Source organism: Ambystoma mexicanum, chromosome 5p, assembly GCF_040938575.1.
Source record: "Ambystoma mexicanum isolate Mex_15411 chromosome 5p, UKY_AmexF1_1, whole genome shotgun sequence".
Lineage (NCBI taxonomy): Eukaryota > Metazoa > Chordata > Amphibia > Caudata > Ambystomatidae > Ambystoma > Ambystoma mexicanum.
This window is the reverse complement of record NC_090930.1, coordinates 1,353,785,595-1,353,800,945: the sequence shown is the minus strand read 5'-3', so window position 1 is coordinate 1,353,800,945 and position 15,351 is coordinate 1,353,785,595. Positions and strand designations below refer to the sequence as shown.

General features: G+C 46.0%; 1 protein-coding gene across 1 annotated transcript in view; it reads right to left on the bottom strand.

Moving 5' to 3' along the window:
* Positions 1-15,351, bottom strand: part of ROPN1L (rhophilin associated tail protein 1 like) — a 322,639-nt gene that overhangs the window by 5,249 nt on the left and 302,039 nt on the right. The window contains exon 5 of the mRNA XM_069613754.1: positions 11,950-12,125. Within this exon, the coding sequence (XP_069469855.1) occupies positions 11,950-12,125 (176 nt within the window). The remainder of the gene's footprint in view (positions 1-11,949; positions 12,126-15,351) is intronic.

Sequence of the window (15,351 nt, the reverse complement as noted above, 5' to 3'; positions counted from 1 at the left end):
TATTTGAAACTCAAATTGGCATTAAAACCTTGTTTTTTGTTTTCTGAGGATTTCTTGAATATGTAGATGCATATATCTGGACAATATTGTCCTGCTGCCTGCCGAAGTGTTTGCACTAACTGTGCTTTAGCAAGGCAGAAAGAGTTTTAAGTGCAGAAATGAAGCAAACTGAAATTAATTTAGCTGTACAAAAAATGTCTTCTCCCATGATAAAGGACACCTCGTGTGAAACCTGTGTCGGGAGGCAACACAACTACTCTACAAATGTAAGTAGTCTACAAAAATCTTCTGAGAACACAAAAAAAACCATCAAGCTGTTGAACTTTTATTATTGCAAAATGGACTTTAAAATGTGTTGGCAACTGTGACCAGATGTGTCAGTTACGCTTAAAAATGAGGAAGAAAGATAATGCAGAAAAGGTTGAAGAATGAGGAAATGGTTTTGCGCTGTTGCGCTTTATCAATTCATCCCGGAGGAAGGAGTCGTCGTGAATTGCCTGTAATTGGCAAACAAAGTGAAAACGAAACTAAAAATTCAAGAGAAACGAAAGGACCACAAGCAAAACACAAAGAAAAGGAAAGTATTACATCTAATGCGTCTCGAATTAATTCACATTTGCAGTGAAAGAGATGGGCTGATTTTAATTCAAAAATCACTCTTTGATGACTTCCTTCGCAAGTATGAAATGCGACTGTCAAGATGTTAGGGAGAATTCTCTTTTTAGGCTGAATTTCCTAACCTAGTGAGTCCCCCAGCAGCTTTGCTGGATTTTTGGGGTTTATTTTTTTCTCCTGCCAAGAGTGAGACTCTTTTACCCTCACTCTTGGACATGATTTGAGTGTGTTTCTTTGAATCTAGATGTGTTTAATGGGCTATGGGGTCTTTTGCCCCATAGGGCTTCATGTGTTTTTGTGATGTGTGTTACACAGCACCCTCAGTGCAGTGACACAGGGGTGTCATAGTGACCCCCCAGTATAGACTCCATACCCTGGGACTGACTACTGTCTCCCAGGGCATGTAAAGTCACCATTGACTTTACTAGTCTTAAATTCTGAACAGAACCAGTACAAACCATCATATTGTGGACGTACTGGCTGGGGCAATTCAATTGCCCCGGGGTCTGTTAGTCGAGGGGGCACGTCTCCACCTCCCCTGATCGAGTTTTGGCTGGTGACAGTGGATACTACTTTTTATATTCGACCGCGAATATTTTCCTATGGGATTTCCCATTGTTTTAGGCTACTATCTTTATTTAATTATTTACAGTAGCCTCGAACATACCACCGGTTTATTTAATTTATATTCATTCTGCGGTTGGTATTTTTTTTGCCAAAACTTGATTCTAAAATGGCGTTTGTGTTCTCTTCTGTGACTCCAACCCAAGTCGAGCCTTTTGTTCCACTTTTTTGGCGGGCTTCTCCACAGAAGTCCTCCAAAGTGGTGCCACTCTGTCTGGGGTATTTAGGAGGGGTGGAGGGGGATTTAGGCATCCTGGACTGAGTTGCCTAGGCAACTCAAGTTGCACTCCGTCCTGATTGGCCCAAGTGGTGAGCCGGCCGGCTCACCACTTAGCATGTTTGAGTGACAGCTAGGCTGAGTGAATGGGGGTTTTCTGCATAAAAGCAGGGCTTTGGGGACTGGAACTTCAGAAGTCGCCACAGGACCTAAGAATCCGACGAGGGAGAAGCTGAGCCGACCTGCCACGACGCCACCACCGGTGGAGCCCTGCTGGACCGTCTCACCACTTTTCCCAACGACAGAGGAGATCTCCCGCCGGAGAATCTTCTTCCTTTGACTGGTGGGGATAACCAGTTTCACCGTCTTTTCGCCTTCCCGACATACCTCGTGGCCGCCTTGCCTGTGCCAAGCACCCCGGCAAGTGGGATACCACATTTTACCATGACCGCGAACAAAGGTACCACCTTTAACCGGAAAACTCTGTGGCTGGTTTCTTCCCTGGTAGCGCAACGACCTTCATCTTTCCTCCAAGTCGAGATCTTCTCTTCCCCTGGACGACGACGTGACTTGCACCCACTGCCAGGAACAACTGCCACCGCTGGAGGATCCTTCCCACTTAAGGTACCGTGTCCCGCCTGGCTTCCCTTGCTACCGACTGTACGGGGTAGATTTAGCCCCCGGCTTTCGAACCTGGGTTAGCCTGGGACACCCTGGCTAAACTTTCCTAAAGACTCTCTAAACTCTTTTTTGAACCCTCTGCAAGCCTAGTGTAACTGTGTGATCTTGGGCGCATTTGTGCTCTGCTCTCTCTAAGAGTGGGCCCAGCCTTTGGACTTTGGCTCACCAGTGACTTTTGCTCTTCTGCCTTGCTAACAGTGTTCCTGAACCTTAGAGTGGTGTACCTTTTCCATATTCTGTCTTTTTCCCTCCCTTTCTCACAAACTTATTGGAGTGCCATCTAGTTAAGCGCTCACCTCTGTATGAAAATAAGTGGTGTTTTACTGTGACTTATCTGATAAGGAAAGAGGGGTGTATATATTACAATAGTAACTGTGTTTAGAATATTTTACAATAAGAGTGCTGGAATGTTTCAAACAGTGTGTTTTTAAATAAATAATTATATACTTTGATACCAAAGCTCTGGTCAGTGTTTGCTTGTATTGGTGTGTCTGAGTGCCTATTGTGTATACTTTGCATACTGCCTAACTCTTCTTGGGTTGATACACAAAGAGTTGTACTTCCTTAATTTACCCCATACTTTCATTTAGGATATTTATTGACTGCCAACCTAGCTGCGGAAAGAAATGGAGTGCTGAACATCGTTAGGGGTTACAGGCATACATTACATGGCTACAGGTGAGCTAAGCCCATAAAGCATAGCATTTATTATCAGGATACCATTTAGGGAGCGGGAATCAGGGACGTCGATTCACCAAAATGGCAGGAGTAGAGGATATGCCATCACAGACCTGATGACATTACAGGAAGTGATGCCACTTAACCTTTGAACCAGATGGCATCAGCTCCTCTTTAACCCTGGTGACATTACTGACGTGGCTTGCGGGTGTAAAAAAAGTACATAAATGTACACATTTGAAAACACCAAATACATACTGAAGCAGACAAGAATATTTTAGATACCAACCACATTTTAACAAGGGTGCTGCCTTCATATGACATGGATTGGGCCATATCATCACAGGGTTAGACCCAATAGTACAACATAGGCCGAGGCAATATTGGTTCCACCATCAGGTTCACTATTTGAAGAATTGAATATATCTTTAAACAATAAATATGACAAAGCATTGAGCATTTTTGGGGAGTGGCGAGACCTGATTTTTGCTGAAAAGGACACATACAAACTTACATTGATGGAAAGCCTGGTGAAGATGTATAACAAAATGAAAATTGTAAAATGGGAAAAGATATACTGGGGGTTGGGCGGGGGGTGACTTGAGCTCATGTAGTGAGACATGACTCTGTGAAGCTCCCACTGAGATCCTGTCTGATCCATATAGCAGCTTTTTAAAGCGGCTCACTTCCACACTAAAACACACCCCTGGATGTGTGAAGTCAGCGCCTCACTCATCAGCCTTTTGCGGACAAAAATCAGTGCCGGCGGACTGTAATAACCGCGTTGCAGCTGGAGCCCACTCCAAGCTTGCGGCCTTCATGAAGCGGAACTACTAACTCATCAGATCTTGATCCTAGCTGCGCCGCATTGCCAACGGACGACCTGACGGTCATCCAGGGCCAGTCAGCTGTGCATAAATCCTATGCACTGAAGAGACAGAGGAGACTGGTGAGGAGGGACACAGAGGAGACTTGCTTGTGCTGTAGTGGGTGATGGCTGAGGCGCGCTCCCCACCTCTGCTAAATTAACCGGGGGCTGTGGGCAGATTCCGCCGCCTGCTGTGCTCCTTTGGGTGCCACTGCTTAGGGATCCCTCCTGTGCCCTGGAGTGAATACTGCTCCCTGCCCTGCGGGCAACTACGTAGGATTGTGCAGCAACCACACAGCACCCGGTGACCTTGCCAAAGTGGCACACTTACCAGGGCGTATAGCCATTACACAGTGGAGGCCTTGCAGATCGTCCTGACTCAGGCCCCTGCCCACACACAACCCAGCGCTTGCCGGTACCGGAGCAGCCCGTCTCCTGACCTAGTTGGACTCCATTCCTCATGGCCGGAAAAACCTAATGCTGCGGTAGGGCCTCCTGGCCCCATCTGAACCTTTCCATCCGGGAGACATTTACAGAGGAACCTCATTTACTGGATTTGCAAAACTCTCATCTGCCTTTACCACAGGATATTCACTCTGGAATTTACCCTGCTGAGCCTGCTACCCCCATTTCCCCCTGAGGCAGAGGCTGTACCATCTGCACCTTTGCCAAAAGGCCAGGTTGCCCTGCCAGACCGACCTCCACATCCAGCTACTCACCGGGTAGTACAGTTACACAATCATCCAGCTGTCACTGTAACGGGCACCCGATTATGTCACCCATGAAGAATAAGGGGAGGTCCACTGTAATAGACTTGTTTGCAGGCCATGGAAAGACTTCCACTACTCCCCAACTGCCGAGCATGGACCAACTAGCACTGCAGGGACCTACTAGCGACCCACAAGATAACTTGGTCCTAACAGCAATAGCCTTTCTGCAAACCTCCCCGGAGACCAGAATTGATGATGTCAAGGTGGGTGTACAGTTGCTGCAACAGGATGTGAGTCAACTGGCAGAGAGGGCGACTATGGCGGAATCTTTACTAAATTACACTGTGGTCGCAACCAAAGATCTAGAGGTGAGAGTCAAAGAGCTGGAAAGAAGAAATTCCTCCCTGGAGACGTGTGCAGTGGATGCAGAGGACAGGGCACGCAGGAGCAATATATCCAGTTCCGACCTCCTACATTGAAAACCTACTGCTACAGGAGATTGGCTCTGGTAAGTTGTCGCTGTTGAGAGGGCACATCAATCTTTTCAGAAAAAGCACCCCCAGGGTCCCACCCTAGGCCTCTGATTGCCAAGATCCTTAACTACCGAGACGGGGAGGTAATCCTACGTTACTCCATTGAGGGGTGAGAGATTTCACATGACTGCTCCAGAATCGCCATTTACCCAGACTATACCCCTTCTGTCCAGAGGGCTCGAAACTCGTTTGTGCCCGTGAAGGCAAGGCTCAGACAATTGGTGCTTAAATATATGCTCATATATCCGTCGGGACTGAAGATCCTCTACAATGGCAAACCGTACTTTCTTGACAGTCCAGAAGCTGCAAACATGTGGATGGAACACAACAACCTGGCCAATAAGGGTGGCCCTGATGCCTGACGAATCAACCATGCAGAATAATCCTCCTTTACAACTACTACTTCGAAATCATTTGTCACCTCCTCCTTACTGAGGCGGGTAAATCAGTCTGAGCACCCAGCCACTACCAAACCCATACCTCGTTCACAATAATCCGATTTAGCTCGACCTGGACTCCTGCCACGCTTTTTGGTTTCCCCTGATGAACACCACTGGATCCAAGACGTGAAACTGCTACACATGTCCTTCTTTGCTCAGTGGAAGTGGAACTCTATTACCCACTATTGGTCTTTTTCACCTGCTCTTAGTTGACACTGGTTACCGGCCGGTCCCGATTGCTGGTCCCGATACCCAGTACACAATGACCACTCCCATGCCTGGATGATACCGGGATGCCCGAACAAACTGGCTTTGTTGGGCAATGTTTGAAGGTTTTGCTATGTATGTTTTGTTCTTGTTCAATCCATACAACATGGCTCACTAGGGAGGGTATCTGGATTAACGGGAGACCACTGGGTCTACTGTCCCACACTGGCAGAATTGGAACTAAACGCACCAAGAACTGGCACATTGGTGTTCCTTCACAGTGGGGGCTGGGACTAATCTTTAGAATTGCTTCATGCAATAATGTTACTTCCTCTGCCCCACTGACATTTTATAAAACAAGAAAGTACCATGGCCTCCATTAGAATACTGTCATGGAATGTGCGTGATCTAAATTCCTACCTTTGTAGGAATCGGGTGAAATACTACTTGCAGCACAAGAAAAGATCTATTGCTTTATTACAAGAAACCCACCTACTAGCGGAAGAACAGGAGGCGCTCTTAAACCGCTGGGGAGCTACGGGCTACGGCGCCACGTACTCCAGGTTTTCTAGAGGATTGCTGACTTGGATTAGCAGGTCACTACCATTCCAACTACTTGAAGTGGAGAGTGATAGGAGGTATCTAATACTAGGGGATTACATACACCACAGAGAAATCTCTGTGATCAATTCATACTTCCCGAATCATACCATCCCGTCCCATGTCCGCACACTCTGCAATTTAATAGTACACAGACGGGAGGGGTTCATCATTTGGGGGGGGGGGCGACTTTAACTGCGCTAGAGACTTGATGCGTGATAGGTCCTCTCCTCCCCGGGGTGGCTCTTCTCCAGCTTCCATAGCCTTGAATGCAACATTACCGATCTAGATCAAATGGATATCTGGAGGGCACTACACCCAACCACCAGAGGGTACTCCTTTTACTCAGCTCCCCATAAACTACACACTAGGAATGATTATCTGTTCACCGGTGTGGGACAAATAACTGAATTTTTACAACGTGAAATATATGGGCCGCACCATATCGGTCCATTCCCCCTTGATGGTTGAATGGAACTGTATAAACCCCAGACCTCCCATACCGACATGGCGCATGCCTACCGATGCTTTGACTGACAAGGTTTTCAGGAAAATACTATCATAATTGTGTATAACTCTTTAGACACAATGTGGGTAGTGTGGAGAGCTGGAGCACCGTTTGGGAGGCCTTGAAAGTGGTAACCAGGGGGGAGGTCATAGCAAGCGCTGGGTGTATTTGTTGAATGCTGCGGGAGAACTGGAGGTCATTGAGGAGGAGATTCGAATATTGGAGGCACAATCCCCAAATCATCGGGCAACTGGGCGAAAGCTGGCTGAGGTTTATTACCGGTGTCGAGAATCATGGGCGAGACTGTCCAAATTTGACTATGTCACGCGAACGGCCCAAGCCCACGCAGAGGGAAATAAACCTGGGAGGCTATTGGCTTAGCTTTGTAAACACGAACAGCCTAGACCCCGACCACACTACTTCATGATGAATGCGGGGCTCCGTGGAGATCCCAGAGTGCGATCAATGACATTTTCACTGTGTGTTACACTATTGTATAGTCACGATAATTGGTCCCCCGGGAAGATATAGCATAGGCTCTTTCACTGATCCGACTCCCGAGGCTTACAACTGATCAACAAACCCCTTTAAACCAACCTATTACTATGGAGGAGATACGTGAGGCAATTACATCCCTCTTTACCTGTAAAACGCCGGGTAATGATGGACTCCCGCCCCTCCCCCCAGAGTTCTACAAAGCGTATAGCTCTACCCTAGCCCCAATACACCTGAAGGTCTTTGAGGAGGCTTACGAAAAAAGGCATACTGCTGGCTGGTATGAGGGAGACCTTGGTAGTACCTATCCCCAAACCTGGAAAACCAATGGATAGTTGCGATTCCTACTGCCCCCTTGCCATGTTGAACTATGACATCAAAATACTCACAACAGTGCTGTCGAAACGTCTCTGTAGAGTTATCTCTTCCCTGATACAAACAGACCAAACCGCTTTTGTAACAGGTCGTTGCACTGCCCTAAACTTCTGCAGACTTCAGCATATCATTGATCAAACTAACCCCCCCCGAGGAGAGCACTACGTGGTGGCATCCCTGGCTTTTGACTTGGTATCCTGGGAATGGTTGCCTGCTTTGCTGTGAAGTTTCGGGCTGGGTGAATGTTTCATTCGGGGTGTGGTCTTATTGTCTACACTGCCTACACCAACAAGCTAATTAACGCCTGCAAATAATTTATGTCATCTAATAGCTGCATCACGTTAGTCAGGGCCTTAGTACTCTCCAAGATTGACTATTGTAACACCCTTTTTCTAGGCTCCTCTGAATGTAACCTCAACAGACTTCAGGTCTTACAAAATAACATCTTGAGATCTGCGCTGAACATCACCAATTCTAACTACATCACCAGCCTCAGACAGGGCGCCCATTGGCTCCCGTGCGTGATAGAATCTCCCTCCGTACTTTAGTCATTAACCACAAATGCCTGTCAAACTCTGCCCCTAAGTACCTATCGGACAAATTCTCCAAACACCAATCAGCCAAGCCTACCAGAACCCAGTACTCGCATTGCCTCACTATACCAAGATTCAATCTAAAAAGAAGTGGAGGAGCTAGTTTCCTGGTACTGGTCGCCAAATCCTGGAACTTGCTTCCTCTCACCATCAGAATGGAACCCTCTTTCTGGACCTTCAGAGGCAAAGTAAAATTTGCTCTTCGATAAGAAACACTAATTGTTTAGCCAATTTGCTCTGCAAATAAACGTATGGGCATGCTCAACTCTGCTGTATCTATGTCTGCTCCCTCCTTTCCTGTCACTCTCTGGCCGGCCTCTCGTGGCCCTCTTCCTGCTCCCACCTGTGAGGCTAAAAGAATCGGTGTCATCTTCGACTCCACACTCTCCTTCTCTCCTCACATCTCCGTCGTCTCTAAGATGTCACACTACCAACTGCACCTCCTCAGAGATATTCTTCCTTTCCTCTCCTTCCCCCAGAAGCTCACTGTCTCCAGAACTCTGGTTCTCAGTAGGCTGGACTACTGCAACAGCCTCTTGCTAAATCTGCCTGCTTCTACTCTCTGCCCGCTGCAACTCATCCAAAACAGGACTGTGAGACTGGTCCTTGGCCTCAAGCCCAGGGATCGTATCTCTCCAGTACTGAAATATCTTCACTGGCTTCCAGTGGCTGCGAGGATTAAGTTCAAACCCCCCTGCATTGTCCACAAGGCCTTCTGGGGTTTGGGGACCCAATACCTTCCACTCTCTCTTCGTAAATATCTTCCTTCTCGAGCCCTTCGCTCCTCCGCCTTCAACTTCCTCAGGGTCAGTTGCTTCTCCAAGCAACAAGTTAGTGGTAGATCTCTTTCCTCGACTGGGGCCTCCCTTTGGAACAGCCTCCCTGCCTCTCTGAAACTTGAGGAGAACCATCTCCAGTTCCGGAAGCACCTCAAGACCTTCCTCTTTGCTTCTGTTTTCTCTCTTCCTCTCCCCTGCTGAACTCGTGATCAAAATTGAAACTGCACTGGTCACCTGGGTACCCTCTGATCTCGGGCCCAGGTCCCCTCCCAGCCAGTTGCACTCCTGCACTGGTTGCCCCCCAGGCAACCCCTGCACTCTGGGTCTTTTTCTGTATCGCTACAGTCCCCTACCAGCACTTGACACTTGATGTCTGCACTTACCCTTGCACTTGCCACCAGCTGGCCTCCCTTTTTATTTATATGTATTTGTTTTACTGTGTGATCCCAGGTACTGCGCTGCCCCCTCCCCTTTCACCTTGCACTTTTCACCTCCCCTTGCACAATCTCAATGTCACCTGGCCTAGTAAGATCGTTGTCTGTCTTCCCTTTGTTCCCCCTCCCTTGCCTCGTCGCCTTGAAACACTTGTGTATAAGCAGTTATAAATGCCGTATCATATCATAACATTTGATCTGGGACTGTCCAGTAATTGCGATCTACTGGAAGAGCGTAATGGATGGAGTAAGTGATTTAGTTGGGGAACGTCTTGAATGCACCCCCAAATTGTGTTGATTGGAAATGATCCTGGGTGGGAAAAAGAACAAATGCAAGAAAATACCGATTGGCATTTTCGTCCTTCTAGCAAAGAGAAGAGTGGCAAAGTCTTGAAAATGTATAAAGGGAATCCTATTTGAACAGTTCCTGTAAAATGCACTGAGATGGGAACAGCTGAGAAACAATTTCTACAGCATAGGAGGCGTGAGGAGGAGGGTAGTGAGATCTAGACAGGCTGGGGAATGCTCCTAAATGAGTTTACATTCTCTCCAGACGGTAAACCTCTGTGAAGCATTATTGCCTGTACTGAAGGTAGAAAGTCAAATTAGAGGCAGGGATGCAACACAATTTCAGAGAACCCTGGGAGGAAAACGGGGTTGTGGTTCTTGAAGCCAAGCTATTAGTGAAAGCCACCAGAGGAGGATAAAAACGACTCAGGACGGGGAGGGCAGTTGGTAGTGGGTTTCTATGGTTTTACTAAAACTTGTTGTTTAAAACATAAAAGTGATAGGAAATTAGCTGTAGATTGAGGCTGAGGGACGATGGGATGATAGAAGATTCAAGAGATCCACAACTGCCTAATACACATTAAGCTTACGAGTTTATGCTACAATCCCACATTGGAGCTTCGGAATATGTTGTCTGTATTGAAGATTCACTTGATGGTTTTATTTTTGGACTCGTTGATTGTCGGTGTCTTTTTTTTTATTAGCTGGTGCATTCTAGAAAATACCCAATTTTTTTTTTTTATTTTTTTTTAAACAAATATGATTTACATAAGGCGCCATAGCCGACGACACGCCAGCATGCAGGGGCCTTTAAAAAGCTCCTTTGTGCTGGCACAACAACGGCCGCTGCAGCCAATGTAAAATAAAAGTCTCACCGATGATGGAGGCACCCTATTTGAATTAAAAGCTTCCTGGTCTCGTGCTGCACCTTGTACTCCAGTATGGGAGCAGTGACCTTTTCAATTAAATAGGGTGCCTTTGAAAGGATTCCCCGAGCTTGCGTGTGGCGCCTTATTAAAGTGAAAAGTGTCCTGCTCCAGTGCTGGAACAGGAAGCTTTTCACTTTATGAGGGAGCCACTGCCAAACCAGCACGGGCATCATTTGAAGCCCATTCCTGAGCTGCCATGGTGGCGGCACCCTATTATAGTGAAAAGCTCCCTGTTACAGTGCTGCCGGAAAAAAAAAGAATACTCTGGGCCTGCCCTTCCTGCTTGGAGGAGGCGGTGGGTGGCTAAACCTGGCATTTTGCATAAAAGCAAAGAGCATTTTGGGAACAAAAGATGTTCCCAAAATGCTCTTTGCTTTTATAGACAAGCAAACGAACCAAACAGTCACAAAAGAACAACAATCCTCTAAAAGTACCCATTTGGCATTAGTTGTTGGATTGTGCAACTTCTTGGAAACATTATTTTAACTAATTCCAAAAAAGGGCATAAGGCTTGCATTAAACTGTTTGGCCGCAGTGTAAAGTGTAAAGGGCATTTGAGCATCATTAGATAGCTCCAGTTTGCGTTTTTCCCAAGAACATTACATGTATTCAGTGGGTTCTCTTTCAATTATGGGTCTATACATGAACAATTAAATATATTGGGACACATTCCGAGTTTGACAGAGTGGCAAAATGTGGTGGTAACGGAATTACCACCACTTGTACCACTCCATCAAATCCGGAGTTTGGCCTTGAAGTACTGGAGGAAAATCCTCCACCTTAATGCCAAAAATGTGGCAAAATTACTGCTGGTGGAATTACCGCAGGTGGTAATTCTGCCGAAATCCCTATGGAGTCCTATGGACACAAAAATATGGGGAATTACACCACCTACCACCACTTGTAATCCTGCGGTTTATCCGCGAGACCAAGTGTCGGCCGGTAATGGCAATTTTGTTGGCGATAGTTCCGCGCAATGACTGCCAAACTCGTAATGAGGGCCATTATCTAGCATCTCTAATTGCTAGCAATAAAACTATTTTGACTCAAGAGGTGTAACGCAGTGAACTGATGGTTGAGAGAAGGTAACCTGAACAAAAAAAGAGAAGCTTTGCAATCCTCTTTTTGCTCTGTTTTCCTGCTGCCTGCCATGCAGATGACATAGGATTAAGCAGCATATTTATTTCCGTGTCAATGACGGTAATGACGTCGGATAACATGGCTTGTACTGTACAATCAATAGTACAAATTACGATTTACCCATCATCTACGAAGTTGAAGAAGGGAATGCAGAAAGTTAAAAACGGGATAGATCAATGATGGCAATATGCACATAAGCCTTAGCAATGTATATATATCTTCTGTTCATACTTACACTTCTACTTGAAGACTGCTAAGAACAGACTCCGTTTGCGACTCTGTGATCTCGCCATCGATTTCAGCCAAATAAAGGTAGAAAAATGTGAACACCTCAAATGGAATTCGAGCTGCGCCACCTTCTGGGTCTTTAGTCAAAATTTCACAGGCATGCTTCAGCGCACTCGTAATGGACTTTAAAGTCCCCGCAAAAAGAAAAAGAAGATGATGTGAGTATTATCATCAATAGCATTTTCAGTAGTAAGTGATCAATCTCGAAATTAAGTATGGTCAATGAAAACACTTTTAATTAAGAATGATATGTTTATTTGGCTCCCCATATTCGGCGAGTGAGACGTAAAACTGGAATCTCTAACCGACCACAAATGTCCAGCATATCTATATTCCAAACCACAATATTGCCGATAACAAGTACCGTTGTTCCTACTGCCAGAGTGCAACCTTGCACCACAGTCCTATCTCAGCAAACGTTATAGAATGTTTGTTGGTAACGGCTATGTTTAAGCTGCTCGACGAAATGTTAGCGAATGCGTCGGTAAAGGTTGAGTTTTCTAACTACAGCAGCCTTGCAAATTCCTACAAGAGGGACAGATGGCAAATGAATCGCTGAGGATGAACAGGTTTTTGATTAATGTGTTGGGAACAATGCAAGGGCACAAGAGGGGAAGAAGCAGTAACTTGAATTCGCTTTGCCTGTGCTTGGCTTACGTGTTTGAAACATGGGTTTACACATTCATATATATACACACAACCATAACGGGTCTTAGTTTTTCATAGTGATCTAGGGTAAAATAATCAAGTGATACATGGAGAAATAAAATGGGCGATGAAATGTCACATTTCCATAGTATAGCTGCTCCAACAAAAAACAAAAAAAAGTGTATGGTCAGGAGAAAACCACCTAAGCAAGAAGGGCGAATAGAGATATGGTAAAACACAAGTGGGAATGGTAAAACAAATTGAGGGCTTTTTCTGGCGTAAGATGTTAGGCTTACCTCAAAGTACACCCATTGAATACCTGCGTTTAGAGTTAGGTGTACTATCCCTCAAAGCACTGGTGTTAAAACGTAGAGGAGAGCTTTACCTATGTACCCAGACCATGAAGAGGGAGTCCTTGATGGCTCGAGTAGCAGGGTACAAATTGGGGGCGAGCAAGAAAAATGATAAATTCCTGGAATCAATAAATGAACGATTTTCTGAAATAAATTGGTGGCCAGATTTCGCCTGCAGTACCAACTATGTAAAATTGAAAAAAGTGTTATCTAGGAAAATAACTCAATGGGATTGGACATGTAACTACGTCCACCTGGAAAACATTGCATGGGTACGCTCACGTGTCCAAGGTGACCCATTGCTTTATGCACCCACAGACATACCTGTTGATCTGCCCTGATCCGAGAGTGAGACTCCTGACAAGGATCAATCAGCTCCCCATTCGTGCAACTATGGGGGGTCGATTAAAGCTTAAAGGGATGGTCTAGTAAAAATTTTTATTTAAAAAATAGATAGGCCACATAAAAAAAAATATACTAGCATCCTCCGTTTTAAAACTTCCTATGTAAAATTTTGAGCTATTCAAGCTCAAAATTCGAAAAAGCAAGCACAGGGGCGCCGCCATTTTGTGAAATGGAGGCCCTCCTGTGCTGGCTTTTGCTTTTGCGGCACTAATGAAGGAAAAGCCAGCCAGCTGTAGTAAACAAAGTCTACCGCTGGGTGGCTTTCCCTTCATTAGTGCCGGGACTCGGAGGACGCGGACCGGAGACCAGAGCAGGAAAGCTGCAGCTGAATCTCGGTAAGTGCTATTTATTTTTTTTACAAAAAATAAGCACTAGCTGCGGTTTTTTTTCTAAGTTTTCCGGGCTGGAGGAGCCCGGAAAACTTAGAAATAAAACCGCAGCTTTAAAAACGTATTCATGTTTGCGGTCGTTTTTGAAGCGTGGGGAGCCCGAGAGCCCCAAATGGGAAATGCTAAATGCTGCGTTGTCTGCCTAAATCTGCTTTCCCATTTGGGGCTCTCGGGCTCCCCGTGGGGAGCCTGAGAGCCCCAAATGGGAAAGCAGATTCAGGCAGACACAACGCGGTTGTTTTCCGCAATGCCGCGTTGTGTCTGCCTGAATCTGCTTTTCCATTTGGGGCTCTCGGGCTCCCCACAGGGAGCCCGAGAGCCCCAAATGGAAAAGCAGATTCAGGCAGACACAACGCGGTTGTTTTCCGCAATGCCGCGTTGTGTCTGCCTGAATCTGCTTTTCCATTTGGGGCTCTCGGGCTCCCTGTGGGGAGCCCGAGAGCCCCAAATGGAAAAGCAGATTCAGGCAGACACAACGCGGTTGTTTTCCGCAATGCCGCGTTGTGTCTGCCTGAATCTGCTTTTCCATTTGGGGCTCTCGGGCTCCCCGTGGGGAGCCCGAGAGCCCCAAATGGGAAAGCAGATTCAGGCAGACACAACGCGGTTGTTTTCCGCAATGCCGCGTTGTGTCTGCCTGAATCTGCTTTTCCATTTGGGGCTCTCGGGCTCCCCGGGAGCCCGAGAGCCCCAAATGGTAAAGCAGATTCAGGCAGACACAACGTGGTTGTTTTGGAAAACGCTGCGGTTTTAAAACCGCAGCGTTTTCCAACACAATAACGTTGTATTTATGTTTGCGGTCGCTTCAAAAGCGACCGCAAACATAAATACAATGTTTTTAAAGCTGCAGTTTTATTTCTAAGTTTTCTGGGCTCCTCCAGCCCGGAAAACTTAGAAAAAAAACCGCAGCTAGTGCTCATTTTTTGTAAAAAAAATAAATAGCACTTACCGAGATTCAGCTGCAGCTTTCCTGCTCTGGTCTCCGGTCCGCGTCCTCCGAGTCCCGGCACTAATGGCTTTTCCTTCATTAGTGCCGCAAAAGCAAAAGCCAGCACAGGAGGGCCTCCATTTCACAAAATGGCGGCGCCCCTGTGCTTGCTTTTTCAAATTTTGAGCTTGAATAGCTCAAAATTTTACAAAGGAAGTTTTAAAACGGAGGATGCTAGTATTTTTTTTTATGTGGCCTATCTATTTTTTAAATAAAAAAATTTACTAGACCATCCCTTTAATTAGGAGAGTAGATTCTGTAGGATATGCAAAAACCACAGTAACGCAGAGACCGCGAGGCACATGTTTACTGAATGTCCTAAATTAGGCCATCTATATATGGTACATTTGGGCCATCTGGTCCACAACTACGAAGTCTTTTGGACCCACTGCCTGAACACAAAATCCACATCAACACATATTGCTATATATCAAATTTGGCTGAGTATTAAGCAGCACTTTCAGTAGAAGAGTTATGATATTCGAACTAGTCAGAAAAATCTATTTTTTTCTTCTTGAAAACGGGTTGAATGCCTGCCTGTATATTATTTTTATTTGATTTTATGTAAT